Source organism: Myotis brandtii, unplaced genomic scaffold, assembly GCF_000412655.1.
Source record: "Myotis brandtii unplaced genomic scaffold, ASM41265v1 scaffold68, whole genome shotgun sequence".
NCBI lineage: Eukaryota > Metazoa > Chordata > Mammalia > Chiroptera > Vespertilionidae > Myotis > Myotis brandtii.
Window position 1 is genome coordinate 1082873 of NW_005370657.1, and position 13183 is coordinate 1096055.

The 13183-nt window shown below is 57.1% G+C and overlaps 2 protein-coding genes and 1 long non-coding RNA gene across 4 annotated transcripts in view; 1 reads left to right on the forward strand and 2 right to left on the reverse strand.

Moving 5' to 3' along the window:
• Nucleotides 1–8207, forward strand: part of GOLGA2 (golgin A2) — a 17984-nt gene extending 9777 nt beyond the window's left edge. For both annotated transcript variants that reach the window (XM_005881413.2, XM_005881414.2), the window contains 18 exons: nucleotides 147–209; nucleotides 293–386; nucleotides 485–591; nucleotides 1749–1807; nucleotides 2103–2244; nucleotides 3387–3476; nucleotides 3555–3662; nucleotides 4043–4130; nucleotides 4504–4841; nucleotides 5157–5270; nucleotides 5895–6119; nucleotides 6209–6284; nucleotides 6495–6583; nucleotides 6851–7069; nucleotides 7160–7262; nucleotides 7367–7473; nucleotides 7542–7698; nucleotides 7783–8207. In XM_005881413.2, the coding sequence (XP_005881475.1) occupies nucleotides 147–209; nucleotides 293–386; nucleotides 485–591; nucleotides 1749–1807; nucleotides 2103–2244; nucleotides 3387–3476; nucleotides 3555–3662; nucleotides 4043–4130; nucleotides 4504–4841; nucleotides 5157–5270; nucleotides 5895–6119; nucleotides 6209–6284; nucleotides 6495–6583; nucleotides 6851–7069; nucleotides 7160–7262; nucleotides 7367–7473; nucleotides 7542–7698; nucleotides 7783–7979 (2376 nt within the window). In that variant the 3' untranslated portion in view covers nucleotides 7980–8207. The remainder of the gene's footprint in view (nucleotides 1–146; nucleotides 210–292; nucleotides 387–484; nucleotides 592–1748; nucleotides 1808–2102; nucleotides 2245–3386; nucleotides 3477–3554; nucleotides 3663–4042; nucleotides 4131–4503; nucleotides 4842–5156; nucleotides 5271–5894; nucleotides 6120–6208; nucleotides 6285–6494; nucleotides 6584–6850; nucleotides 7070–7159; nucleotides 7263–7366; nucleotides 7474–7541; nucleotides 7699–7782) is intronic.
• Nucleotides 8208–9016: 809 nt separating this feature from the next.
• LOC106723933 lies at nucleotides 9017–12057 on the reverse strand. The gene is made up of 2 exons (XR_001359684.1): nucleotides 11173–12057; nucleotides 9017–11013 (listed from the first exon to the last, which is right to left on the reverse strand). It is a non-coding gene; the product is annotated as an uncharacterized LOC106723933 (long non-coding RNA).
• A 62-nt stretch (nucleotides 12058–12119) lies between these two features.
• The window catches only part of DNM1 (dynamin 1), a 42230-nt gene continuing 41166 nt past the window's right edge, over nucleotides 12120–13183 (reverse strand). The window contains exon 21 of the mRNA XM_014529304.1: nucleotides 12120–12153. Coding sequence (XP_014384790.1) covers nucleotides 12120–12153 — 34 coding nt within the window. The remainder of the gene's footprint in view (nucleotides 12154–13183) is intronic.

A 13183-nucleotide genomic window follows, 5' to 3' on the forward strand; every position in this document is an offset into this window, starting at 1 on the left:
CTCCCGCCCCTGACCCTCCCCTCCCTCCCCCGCTCCTGCCCCTACCAGCCTGGCCTCATTGGCGGGCTTGTCCTGGGCCATTGGTGGCACCTGGGGCATGTTCTTTACTGTTTCATTCCTCAGAGGTGTTTCCTCTCTCCCCGCAGGAGAAGCAGGAATATAAGCAGAAGCTTGCGAAGGAACAAGGGGCCCTGAGAGAGCAGCTGCAGGTGAGCCCGGCGGGCGGGTCCCCCATGCTCCCCAGGTGTGTGTGTCCCTCTTTCTCAGCACTGGTTTGGCTTTTCTCCCAAAGGTTCATATCCAGACCATAGGGATCCTCGTGTCCGAGAAGACAGAATTACAGACCGCGCTGGCCCATACTCAGCAGGCAGCCAGGCAAAAAACAGGTGGGAATCCTCGCCCTGTCCTGCTTCCTGCTTCAGCCCGGCACACGGGCAGGCCTTGAGGGGCCATCCTTCTTTGGACTTGGTGTCTGTCCTTCCAGGAGAGGCGGAGGATCTCGCTGGTCTCCTGCAGTCTTCCCAGCAGCGCGTCGGAGATCTGGAGCGGACGCTGTGTGCCGTCTCCACGCAGCAGAAGCAGGCGGACAGGGTGAGCCCAGCCGCCCACCCAACCACTGGAGGCGCAGCTTCTCCGAGGCGGGAGTGAGCCTCAAGTTCCCTTTTTAAAAAAAAATGTTCTTTTTTTTCTTTTATTTTAGCCCTCACCCAAGGATATGTTTTCTAATTTATTTTAGAGAGAGGGGAAGGGAGAGGGAGAGAAACATTGATTGGTTGCCTTCTATATATGTGCCTGACAAAGGGATCAAACCCGCAACCTGGGTATGTGTCCTGACCAGGAATCAAGCCCGCAACCCTCTGTGCACAGGACGGTGTTCCAGCCAACTGAGCCACCCTGGCCAGGGCCTAAGGTCCATTCTGTGGCATGGAGGGAGCTGCCCGCAGGCAGCCGGGCCGTTTCCCACTGCTTTCAGTTGTGTGGGTGGTTAGAAGCAGCCAGTGGATGAGTTGGTTGCTGTGGTTGTTGGGAGTGTACTCTCCAGAGCGAGCACTGGGTATGGAGCCCAGAGCCTACGTGCCAGCCCTGCCCTTAATTGGCAGTGGGCCTTGGCCAGGTCCTAGGCACAGAACAGTATTTTTAATATGTTATCCTGTGTGTAGAAAGGGGAGAGGTGTGTGTGTGATATAAGTCATGTCTGAAAGGACTCATACAATCCCAGGGGGAGAGGGACAGGGTGGCTGGGAGACATGTCACTTCTGTGCCTTTTGAGTTTGGGGCTGAGTCAGTATCATCCATTAAAAAAATGAAAAATTACAATGAAAATTTAATCCCCCTCCCATATTGTGCCCCCACTCCAGACCTGAGTGTTCAGCCAGAACTCTAGGTGATTTTAGGCAAGTGAATGAACCTCTAATGCTCCGTGTTGCTCGCCTGTAAAATGTGAACAGTGATAGTAACTGTTGCCTATGGTGATGGTGAGGATTCAAAGTTTAGCACAGCACTGGGTAAAGTGCTCAGTAGGGTTCACGGTGGCGAGGCTGGTAGTACTAGCAGCACTACCCGCTCTCCGGCCTGGCAGCCAGCTGTGACGCTCTACCTGCCTCTTCCACCCTCACCAAGTTCTCACTAAGCCAATGAGAACATGGGCTTGGAAGAGCTTTGGAGAAATGTAGTGCGACTCCATGTGAGAAAGTTGCTGTTACTCTTCGCCTGCCAGCCCACCTGACCTCACCTTTCTATGTTTGCAGCACAACAAAGAACTCACCAAAAACCGTGACGCCCTAAAGCTGGAGTTATACAAGAACAAGTAGGATGGGGCGGGGTAGGGGGGTGTGCTGGGAAGCGGGAGGGACACAAGTAGCACAGCGAGGAGGCTGTCCAGGTTGGACACGTGCAGCCTGCTCTAGTCCTTGCTGTGCTGACTCAATGCTTAACCTCAGGCAACTCATGTCCTTTTCTCTGGCCGGTCATTGTGACTTTTGATCCTGGGGTCCCTTCCCATGCCACTAGTCTGCGGTTCTGTGGTGAGGGCGGTGGGTTGATTGCCACAGTGATCCTTGCTGTTCTTTATTCATGCCTTTCTCCACTGCCTCTGACCACAGCAAAACGAATGAAGACCTGAAGCAGGAGAACTCGGAACTGCAGGAGAAGCTTCGGGTCTTGGTGACCGACAAAGAGGCCTCGCAGCTCAGGGTGGAGGAGCTGCAAAAGAAGCTGGAGATGTCAGAGCTGCTGCTGCAACAAGTGAGGGACTGGGCCCAGGGAATCCCCGCCCCCTCCAGCTGGGGTCTCTGTGGTCGTTGTGGGTGACCCCAGCCAGGAGCTGGAAAACTTGGATCCTTGTTCTGGTCCTGCCAGAGAATCCTGTAGATTTTGATAACAATCTACAACTCGGGGCCCTGCCCTGAACTGTGGAATCAGAATCTAAGGTTTAGGGATGTTCGTTTTTGTTTTTAAAAGCATCCTGATTGAAAACCATTGTTTTATAGACGACATTGATCAGGCTGCCTCCTGAGTCTGTTTTCTTCCTCTTGGGGGACCGAGCCACCAGGTAGTCAGGGTGCCCGGGTCAGAGAGCGCCTCCTCTTCAGTTTCTCCACACTGAGCAATACTCTGCCTTCATGGAGCTCACTTCCTTCCCCTGGGTCTGTCTGCCCTCCGGAGCAACACGGGAAAAGCCTCAACTCTTTGCCAAGACAGACCTGCAGACACTTTGAAAGGGGGTGTGTGTGAGTCCCCGTCTTTCCTCAGATCTTTTCTGAGCTAAACACCCTCCTGATTGCTGTCTCCTGGATGTGACCTGGTTGTCAGGGACCCCAGAGTGAAACACCAGTCTCCAAATTTGGTCCGGCCTGGGCAGCAAGCAGACTGCTATTCCCGAGATAGGCAGTCTAACAAGTGGCCGTCTGGGGATAGGAGACGTTAGAGCCTCAGGGTGCTCTGAGGTTCAGATGGCTGCTCCTACTTTTGACCCAACCACTCCATTTTGAGGGCCAGCACCGGTGTGTAATCTTAGTCGCTACAGCCATCTGAAAGGCCCCCAGGGAGGGTACGACGAACGTATGCTGTATTCATATGTTGGACTACTGTGCAGCCATTACACAATTAAATATATCTTGTACGCAGCAAAGTGAAAATAAGTCGCAGAACCATATGTGAATGAACCCCAAGACAACACAGCTGTAATAGGCACACCAGATTGGGAGGACTTGGAACACTCACTGAATAGCTGACAATGAGTATTGAGTAAATATAAACCTATGGACGTGGTACTAATAAAGTGAGGCTAGAGTTCTTTACGGACCCTGAGTTGTTCAGACCCTTTGGGGAGCATTGTGTGGAACCGCCGGGGCTCCACAGATCTAACCACATTTTCCACCATCCAGTTTTCCAGTCAGTCTGAAACCCCTGACAGGAAGGAGCAGTTACAGCAGGCGCTGGAAGAGCGGGCGCAGCTGGAGACACACGTGGAGCAGGTGAGGCTTTGCAGAGGGAGGGGTGTGAGGAGAACGGCTCCAGGTGACCCCGGCTGACTTCTGCGCCCGTTCTTACAGCTGAAGGAGTTGCTGAAGCAGCTACAGATGGAGAGAGACCAGTATGCAGAGAATCTGAAAGAAGAGAATGCCATCTGGCAACAGAAGATGCAGCAGATGTCAGAGCAGGTGAGCTGTGACCTCGGCCCCCACCTTAGATAGGTCACTTGCTCTTTCTGGGCATCTGTGAAATGGGAATCATATCACTTGTGTGTGCAGGTAGATGTGTAATGTGTTCTTTTTTTAACTTTTAAAAATTTTATTAATTTGAGAGAGAGAGAGAGAGAGAGAAACTTTGATTTCCACTTATTTAGGCACAATTGGTTGATTCTTATGTGTGCCCTGACCGGGGATAGAACCCACAACCTTGGCTCATAGGGACAATGCTCTGCCCAACTGAGCCACCAGCCAGGGCTGGACGTGTGTGTTTGTAGGTGGGGGCAGAGAGGGAGATGGTCGCGTGGCCATGGCTCCATCCCCTCCCTCCGTACTCTCCGTGCTTTGGGCAGGTGTGCAAGCTGAGGGAGGAGAAGGAGCAGAGCATGGGTCAGGTGCAGGAGCTGGAGACCAGCTTGGCCGAACTGAGGAATCAGATAGGTAAGCTGAGGCTGGAGGGACCTGGGAGCAGGACTCATGTCGGGGAGCTGGAGAGGCTGGCTGGAATGCCCCCGAGGAGGGGGGCAGATGGAAGGACATTGTGCAAAGGGAAAGAGGTGTGTACCAGGAGCTGCCAAGTCTTGCAATCTCTCTGAGCCTCAGTGTTTCCATCTGAAAAAAGGGGGGAGGGCCCACTGTCAGCCCAGAGTTGTCTTGAGCATGAAAATGCAGAGAACTCTACTGAGAGTGTCTTGAAAGATTGAACATCATAGGAGTGGGGATTACTAGCAGGAAGCCAAGATTTGGGGTGAGGAACCCGAATTAGCTGTGGACCAAGAGGCGAGAGGCCCTTATTGTCTGCTTGCCTCCTCAGCTGCCCCCCCACCCCCGGAGCCCCCGGCAGGGCCCTCGGAGGAAGAACAGCGGCTACAAGCCAAAGCGGAGCAGCTACAGCAGGAACTGGAGGTTCTGACAGGGCAGCTGCGGGCCCAAATTCAGGACAATGAAAGTTTGAGCCGCCTGAATCAGGAGCAGGGGCAGCGCCTGCTGGAGCTGGAGCAGGAGGCCGAGCGCTGGGGCGAGCAGGCGGAGATGCGCAAGCAGATTCTGGAGGACATGCAGAGCGACCGCACCACCATCAGCCGTGCGCTCTCCCAGAACCGCGAGCTCAAGGAGCAGCTGGCTGAGCTGCAGGACAGCTTCGTCAGGCTGGTGCGCAGCCCTGCTCGCCCGGCCTGCCCCCTCCCTTGCCGAGTCCTTTCCTGCAGGGCAAGACGCTTAACCCCTCTGGGCCTTTGTTGTCCCGCCTTTAAAATGGGGTGGTATGGTCCTTACGTGAAATGGAGCCTATGAAGGCATCCTGTGACCCAGGGAGCCCATGTCGATGAATGTGGGGAAGGGGGGAGTTGGGGGTTCCCTCCCTGCTTCTACCCTTTTCTGAGCTGGGTGGTGGGGGGTAGGTGTGGACATCAAATTCTGGTGTCTCCAGCTGCATTGGGTGGCCACAGATTGCTTCTCTCTGTCCAGACCAACGAGAATATGGAGATCACCAGCACGCTTCAGACGGAGCAGTATGTCAAGAAGGAGCTGGCCAAGAAGCTGGGCCAGCTGCAGGAGAAGCTGGGGGAGCTGAAGGAGACGGTAACGCTGCCCCAGCTGAGAAGGGCTCAGAGTCGGGCACTGGCCTCTGGGGCGGGAGGCACTTGGGCAAGGATGAGCTGGGTGCCGGGGCCAGAACTGAGGCAGCTCCAGCCTGGAGAGACAGGCGGTCCCAGAGTTCCTCAGAGCCTGTGGCTGCGTTGCCCCTGCCCTCTGACCTGTGCAGGTGCGTAGCCCTGTGCTGTAGGTCATCATCTCCAGTGGAGGCATTGAGCTCGCTTAGAGGGGAAGAGACGTGGTATATTCACGGCACATCTCTAAGCTCAGTTTCCTTAACTTAAAAGGGAGATTAGCACTTTCCTCATGGAGGTCTGAGGATTAAACGAGAATCATGCATGTAAAGTATCAGGCGTTTAGTGTGCAGCTTAGCAGATACTGGTTGGCGCTCTGTGCTTTTCCACAAGCCTGTGGCCTAAAGTGAAAATAGAAAGCAGGTTGTTCTGAGGTATGAGCCTGGGTGAAGGCGGCATGGGACTCTGGACAAGGGAGGCAGTCACTGAGGCCCTGGAGGGAGGAAGCCAGGGCCTGGGCAGGAGGTCTGTGCTGATCTCCTCAGAATCGGGAAGGAAGCCACCACTTGCCCTCACACCCAGGGTCTTCCCGCAGGTGGAGCTGAAGAGCCAAGAGGCCCAGGGTCTGCTGCAGCAGCGGGACCAGTACCTGAGCTACCTGCAGCAGTACGTGGCCGCCTACCAGCAGCTGGCCACGGACAAGGAGGCCCTGCAGAAGCAGGTCCTGGTGCACTCCCAGCTCATGGAGCAGCAGCAGCAAGAGGAAGTTCAGAGCCAGGAGGAGGCCAAGAAGGCCCGCCAAGAGTTGCAGGAGACCCAGGTGAGGGAGTTGGAGTGCTGGGCCTCTCAGCCCTGAGTGGGAAGACCTGCAACTTGTGTCCCTTCTCATGCTCTTTCCTGGCCCCTTAGGGGCTCCTGGAAGCTGTCAACCAACAGAACCAGCAGCTACAGGCCCAGCTGAGCCTCATGGCTCTGCCTGGGGAAGGTAATTGGAACCGCCCAGAGGGAGAAGCCAGAGCCCGAGGGGGAGGGGGACTTTTAGCAGCAAAGAACTGAGTTAGAAGAAACCTTTAGGACAGCGAACCCTCTTCCTCTGGGGTCAGTGAGGCGGGGCAGAGCTGGGTCCCGAGCTATCTTCTGGGCTGCTCCACCTCCCTGTGGGGTTGTCTGAGGCCCCTTTGGCTGCCCCCAACAGGCGATGGACTGGATGGAGAGGAGCTGGAGGAGGAGGCTGTGCGGCCAAAGCTGAGCATCCCGGAGGACCTAGGTAGCCGAGAGGCCATGGTGAGCTGACCTCCCTGCCCTTTCCTGTCCCACCTTCCTGCCTCCCTCTGAGGTCCCTCCCGGACACCCTTGTCACCTCTTGATTTCTACCCTGTAACTTCTCTTGATTCCCAACCTCCCCTGGGAGCCAGTGGTCAGACACCACCCCATCCTTGAACCACAGATGTGTCCACAGAGGCCCTGTGATGGGAAGGTCCTCTCTGACCCTGTGCCTCCCGCTTGTCCTGAGCATTCCCCCGCAAAAGCACACACACCTCTTGCCCGCAGGTGGAATTTTTTAACACGGCCTTAGCCAGTGCGGAGGAAGAACGGGCACAGCTGCGCAGGGAGCTGAAGAAGCAAAAGCTACACTGCCGGCACCTGGCGCAGCTGGCAGCCCCATCCCAGCGCAAGCTGGAGGCGGACACCCCAGCCCCGAGCCCCGAGGGGCACAGTGTGCCTGTGGAGACCCACCAGGCCCTCCAGGTGGCCATGGACCAGCTGCAGGTGAGTGAGTGTCCCCTGGCCAGGGCCAGGGAGGGTGGGGACGGGCGGGGCAGGTGGCTGCTGAGCCCTGACCCTGCTTTGTGGCTGCAGAGCCGCTTTACAGAGGTCATGCAAGAGAACGTGGATCTGAAGGAGCGGGTTGAGGAGCTGGAGCATCGCTGCATTCAACTGTCTGGAGAAACAGATACTATTGGTGAGCGGCAAGGCCAGGGCCTGGCGCAGGGAGTGCTGTATGGTGGGCGGGGATCCCCAGCAGCTGAGCCCTCTCCACCTGCCTGCCCTCCCCGCTCTTCGCAGGAGACTACATCACCCTGTATCAGAATCAGAGGGCAGTACTGAAGGAGCGCCACCGGGAGAAGGAGGAGTACATCAGCCGGCTGGCTAAGGACAAGGAGGAAATGAAGGTAGGGCCTGACCACCTCTGTGGGCGGGGCCAGGGCCGGGTGTGGCTGCTGAGTGCCTCTCTCTCCAGGTGAAGCTACTGGAGCTGCAGGAGCTGGTGGTGCGCCTGGTTGGTGAGCGTAATGAATGGTATGGCAGGTTCCTGGGGGCTGCCCAGAACCCTGCTGGGGAGCCCACGACGGCCCCCCCGGCCCCCCAGGCAACTGGAGCTGCTCATAGCCAAGGTGGTGAGTAGAGCTCTGGGAGAGGGTGAGTGGGCAGGGGGGTGGGGGGAGCTCTCACAACACTCAGAGCCCTGCCCTTCTCAAAAGATCTTCACGAGGTGAGCCTGGCGGACGGTATGGAGCCGGGCCCTGCTGCACTTGAGAACTCCACCGCACAGCAGATCATGCAGCTGCTGTGTGAGCTGCAGAGCCCCCAGGAGTACCCAGGCTTGAGCAGAAACCCCTGCATCCCCTTCTTCTACCGGGCTGATAACGATGCTGGCGTGAAGATCATGGTGATCTAATAACTTGACACTACCCCCGGAGAATTATAATAGGGGCGGCAGGGATGGGGTGCAGGGACTGGATGGGGAGAGTCCACCCAGTCCCTGCACCCCATCCCTGCCGCCCCTATTATTATTATAATGCAAGAATAAACTTATTTATTGATAACATATGACAGAGGAAGGAGGTGGGGATGGGGTTGATTCGACTCTATTTGTTTTATTTCGGAATAAATGGATTTAGCCATACTGCCTTGTGTGTTTATTTTTAAAATATGTTCTTACTGATTTCAGAGAGAGGAAGGGAGAGGGAGAGAGAGAAACATCAATGAGAAAAACACTGATCGAGTGCCTCCTGCATGCCCCACACGGGGCATGGAGCCCACAACCTGGGCCTGACCAGGAATCGAACCATGACCTGGTCCATAAGTCAACTCTCAGTCACTGAGCCACGCCAGCCAGGTGCCTTGTGTGTTTGTTTCCGGCCCCTGGGTCTTGGGTTCTGGGCCTGGGTACCGAACAGGAAATGGGCCTGCTAGCAGAGGGCAGGCTTCTGCATTGTGTGGAGCCCCAGGGTGTCTGAGCGTGTCCAGTGGGGATGTTAGAGATCTGGACCTGTCACATGCTGCTTGGTGAAGCCTGGGGGACCCCCGGGGTGACCACAGGGCTCTAAGGGGCCTGAATGGCTGACAGACTCAGAAGACTGATCTAACCCCGAGGAGGGAAAGCAGCATCCCAGCACCCGAGAGAGCCAACTTCCAGGCCAGCTGCTTTCCATTCCATGACCCTGCCCTCCGGTGGCCTGTTTGTTCAGTCCCTCCACCCTGCCGGCCCACACCCCACATCCTCCCTCCAGGCTGATGGTGTTCCTGCCCCCTAGTGGTCAGAGCAGGATTCACAGGATGAGGACCTGCGAATATCCAGGTGCTTTCCCAGTAGCCTGGTTTTTATCATTCCTGACAGCACCCTAGCAATGGCTGGGTCCTTCCCCCACCCCCGCACCCCAATGTTAAACCTTCACCTCTCTCAGTGCCACAAACACAAGCCAGCAGAGGACACACTTTTCCCCATTGTCCAGAAATGGGTTTTATTTATTCTCAGCCAAGAGACAGTAAGACTGGTAGCAGTCAGAGAACCACGCAGCTGCCAATACAGCACCCCTGCGCAGGAGGAGGGAGGGGTGGGATGGCAGCAGAGGGGGCTGGCTGTCACAGGCTGGGTGGGCATGACAGGGAAGCTCATCGGAGGTGGCACGCTTTGGAGGAGGATTTCAGGGTGACTGTGTTCCCTTATAGTTGGGTCACAAGACTCCTCAAGGACAGCACGGTAATTCCCAGCACTAGAGGTGAGACTGTGGCAGCCATATCTGTGTGCGTGTATATATATATATGTATAATATATGGTTATTTATAGTTATTTATAGAACGGAGCAGGAGAAATACCACAGAGGGGCACAAGTTTCACCAACGTCACGCTGGGTGTGTCAGCTCACCACTACAACAGACTAAGTCACAGATGAAGGGGGAGGCTTTGGGGCCAGGGAGCCACTGTCAAGTCACAGAACAGCCGTCCAGGAAGGCTTGGAAAGAGAAGTCTCCGAGGAATAGAGGGATCTGGTTAGAGGTCGAAGGGGGGCCTGGGGCTCTCAGGACGGGATGGACTTGCCTGACCCGATCGGCTGGCAGTTGGAGAGGAAACAGAACAGGAGAGAGGAGGGAGAGAGCTGGTAAGGCAAGGGCAGCTGAGCCCGCAGGCGTGTGAGGGGAGGGCAGGGGAAGAAGATGCAGGCGAAGGTGTGGGCAAGGATTCTGGAAGAGAGGGGAGAGGCAAGAAAGGGAAGGTGGAAGGGAGGAGCTGGAGATGGGCGGGGCCAGAGCTCTGTGGGGTCTGGGCTGGAGGCTGGGGTGGCCCTCCCCCGCCACGCACGCTGGTCTCTCACACACCACCAGGCAGTGCACCCACAGCTCCAGACACATGCTCAGCCCCCTCTGGCTTCCTCCTCCTGTGGTTCCCTATCCTCAACTCACTGGCCCAGGCCACCACTAGCCTCAGGGAGGATGGGGCTCTGAGCCCCAGGCAACAGCCACCAGGCCTGATGGAAAAGACAGGAGAAAGAACACTGTTTCAACCAGGAGGGCAAAGCTAAAAGGATGGCTGGAGGGAGCCCTGGAGGCCTCTCCGGGTGGGCAGAAAGCTCAGGAGTCCTCTGAAGGGACCCTGGGGAGTGGAGGACAGGCAGCTGGATGCCAGTGGCCACAGGCTTATAAGTCTAAGAGGGGAGCCTCAGGTGGTCGGGGGACCGCAGGTCGCGTAGGTGAGGCTGGGCCCTTCCTGCTGGGGAAAAGCAGAAGAATGAGAGTCAGCGGCAGGGACAGAGTGGCGGGCGGGTTCGCTGGGCGAGTTCCGCGGCCCAGCCGGGATGGAACTCAGAGAGGCTGACCTGCCCAGGTCAGCAGACACTGCCGTCCCCCTGGCTGGAAAGTGTGGGCCGCCTCTAGGAGCAACAGGCCCAGGTCTGTGAGCCCTGGGGCTGGCTGGGTGCTGCACCTGGGGCTGAGAACGCTGCCTTCAGTCGTGCACTCCCAGGCGTGACAACACCAAGGAGGCAGGGGAAGGGGCTGCGGGACCCTGCCTCGCCTGTGAGGTGTGTTCTGGGCTGATGGTGTGGATAGGACCCCGAGGCTTTCAGAAATCATCAACCAACCAGAGCCTTCTCCCCAGATCACTGCACAATAGAGGTGGGACTCTGCCCTCTGGTGGATTCGGGTCCTATTGCTCCACGGCTGCGAGCTGGCCGTCCTGCCCCAGCAGCACGGCTCAGACTGGGGAGCGAGTATGGCACCCCAGGGTGAAGTTCCAAGGCTGCCTGAGCCCAAGCTCCCTGCCCCTACACCCTAAGCCACGAGCTCTCTGCCCTCTGGCCGCGCTGGAGAACACCCACGTCTGCCAGCTCGGGTGCGGAGCCTGTCCCGAGAGCCCCCCAGGCTCAGCCACGGGGATCCCGGGCAGTGGCACTGAGTCCCGAGGCTCGCTGAGAAGGGAGGTGAGAGAGCAGCTGGCAGTGAGGACAGAAGGAGGAAAGAATAAGTCTGGAGCTGCAGAAGGGAGAGGGCGGGAGCCTGGCTCTGCAGTCCTAGGTGTGCCCCCCGTGTGGAGCTGGTGCAGCAGGGGCAGACACACCACTCATGCAGCAGGCCAAGAGGCATGTACCTACCGTGGCTGACGCTCCTCAGGGGTCACTGATAGTGATTCTGAAAGACAGCACGAAATCAACATGGCAGTTCACACGCACGGACAGGGCGGGCCTGGGGGTGGCGGACACGCTCACACACACGCACGGGCGTGCACACAATGCTGTGAGGCCCCACAGCCCCGCATGCACACGCTGACACACATGCCCACAAACAACACGCATACACCTCTCCCACCTCCCACTGCCCCGCACCCGCACTGGCTGGCACGTGCAGCATGGATCCGGGGCATGCAGCCACTTGGCACACTGAAGCACGCGTGTGGCCCGAGTCACAACACAGAAGCTCGCCCGCATACAGGAGGCATTTGCACCAGCTCCCTGCACACTCCTGCCTGGCGTGCTCAGAGGGCCGACTGCAATGCTCCATAGGAATAGGTTTTTCTTTCTGAGGGTCCAGTTGTCATTTCTCTGCCCAAGAGCCTTCCACGGCTCCCTGTTGCCCACCGTGTTGAGTCCTAACAAGTCCAACTTTTCTGTGGACTCTGAGGGTTCTTCAAGCCGCCCCGTTGTACCTAGGGCAACCTTTGCTTATTCTTCCTCGTTCTATCTGCACTCTGCTGCGGCCAGCGGCTCTCCTCAATGCACCCCACACCAAGCCTTTGCCCACACTGCCGCTCCCTACCCAAATGCCTCCCAACCCTGACGACCTGAGTCTTATCTCAGTCAGCACCATGACCTCACTGAGGTCCAGCTGCCCTGAGATGCCCTGAGACTGCTCTCGTCCCTGAGGCAAATGTTTCCTGCGTGTTAGCAAAACGGGAATTAGAGCAGGTACCAAATCTTCAAGTTCCCGTATGTCAGACCTCAGCACAGACCTGGGCATGTCAAATACCCTGAAGAATCTGAACTCACGTTGGAAGTTAGCCAAGTGCTCGTAGAGCCACCTTTGTGGTTCAGGAGGCATTCCTCTAGCCACTGTCTCCCTTGAGCCCCACACCAACCCTGGGGAAAAGGCAGAATGTTAATTATCATTTGGTCGAAGGGAGACTGAGGCCTGGGAAGGGAAAACGACTTGTCTACAGGCCAGAGTGAACCAGAGCCTCTGAACTGCTCTTGATCAGTACCGTGCTGCCTGCTTTGCCCCATCTGCTTTGACCACAGGTCACCATAGAGCAAGCCTCGTCGCTGCTGCATTTCGGGCTCATGAAGGCTGGACCCATGACCCTACCCTCCAGCCATCTGGAAACATAAATAGACGCTGTTGGTCTGATTTGTGCTTCCTCAGACAACATGTCCAGTGGGAACAGGGCAGACTGTTAGATATCAGAGTGAGCTTCCTTAAAAGAGGGTCATGGATCGAGAAGCAAAGCCAAGGGATGAAGTAGAATCCTTTTCCCTGAAAACCTCTGGGAAAGGGTCAGCCTTCACCCACTCCTGTCCCACACTCACCATGTTGGCCCAGGACAGGCAGGGCCAGAGGCAGGGGAAAGGAAGAAAGCCATCAGATTGTCCCATGGCTCCCAGGCCCTTTCCCAGCTGCTCCATGTCCTACCTCTGGCCTGCGTGCCCTTCTCACACTCTCACACCAGTGTGCACGCCCACACACACATCACACACCTCGCTTGTCACAGTCACAGCCTGGCCTCTCTCCTGTGAGTCAGAGGCGGGACACCCTCCTGGGACAGCTCAAAAGAGTCAGGACTGGGAGGTGGGGACATCAGGGTAGCCCTGCGTGTAAGTGAACAACATCTACACATTCCAGGACGACCTGGATTCAGATCCTCAGACCGGAGGCAGGCTCACTAGGGACTGGGTGAGAGAAGTGGAGGACAAATGGAGAAGGGGGAGGAAGGAGGAATGCAATATGTGACAGATAGAGTGGAAAAGGAGGGAAGCGCCATGCAAGTGCTGGAAAGAAGGGGGCAGGTGGGAGGAGCCCCACCACCCCCTCCCCAGAAACGACCACCTCCGGGACTCAGCGCTCCCTAGGGGGCAGGCTCCGCCAGCCCTCGGCCCGGCCACCCCCCCGGGC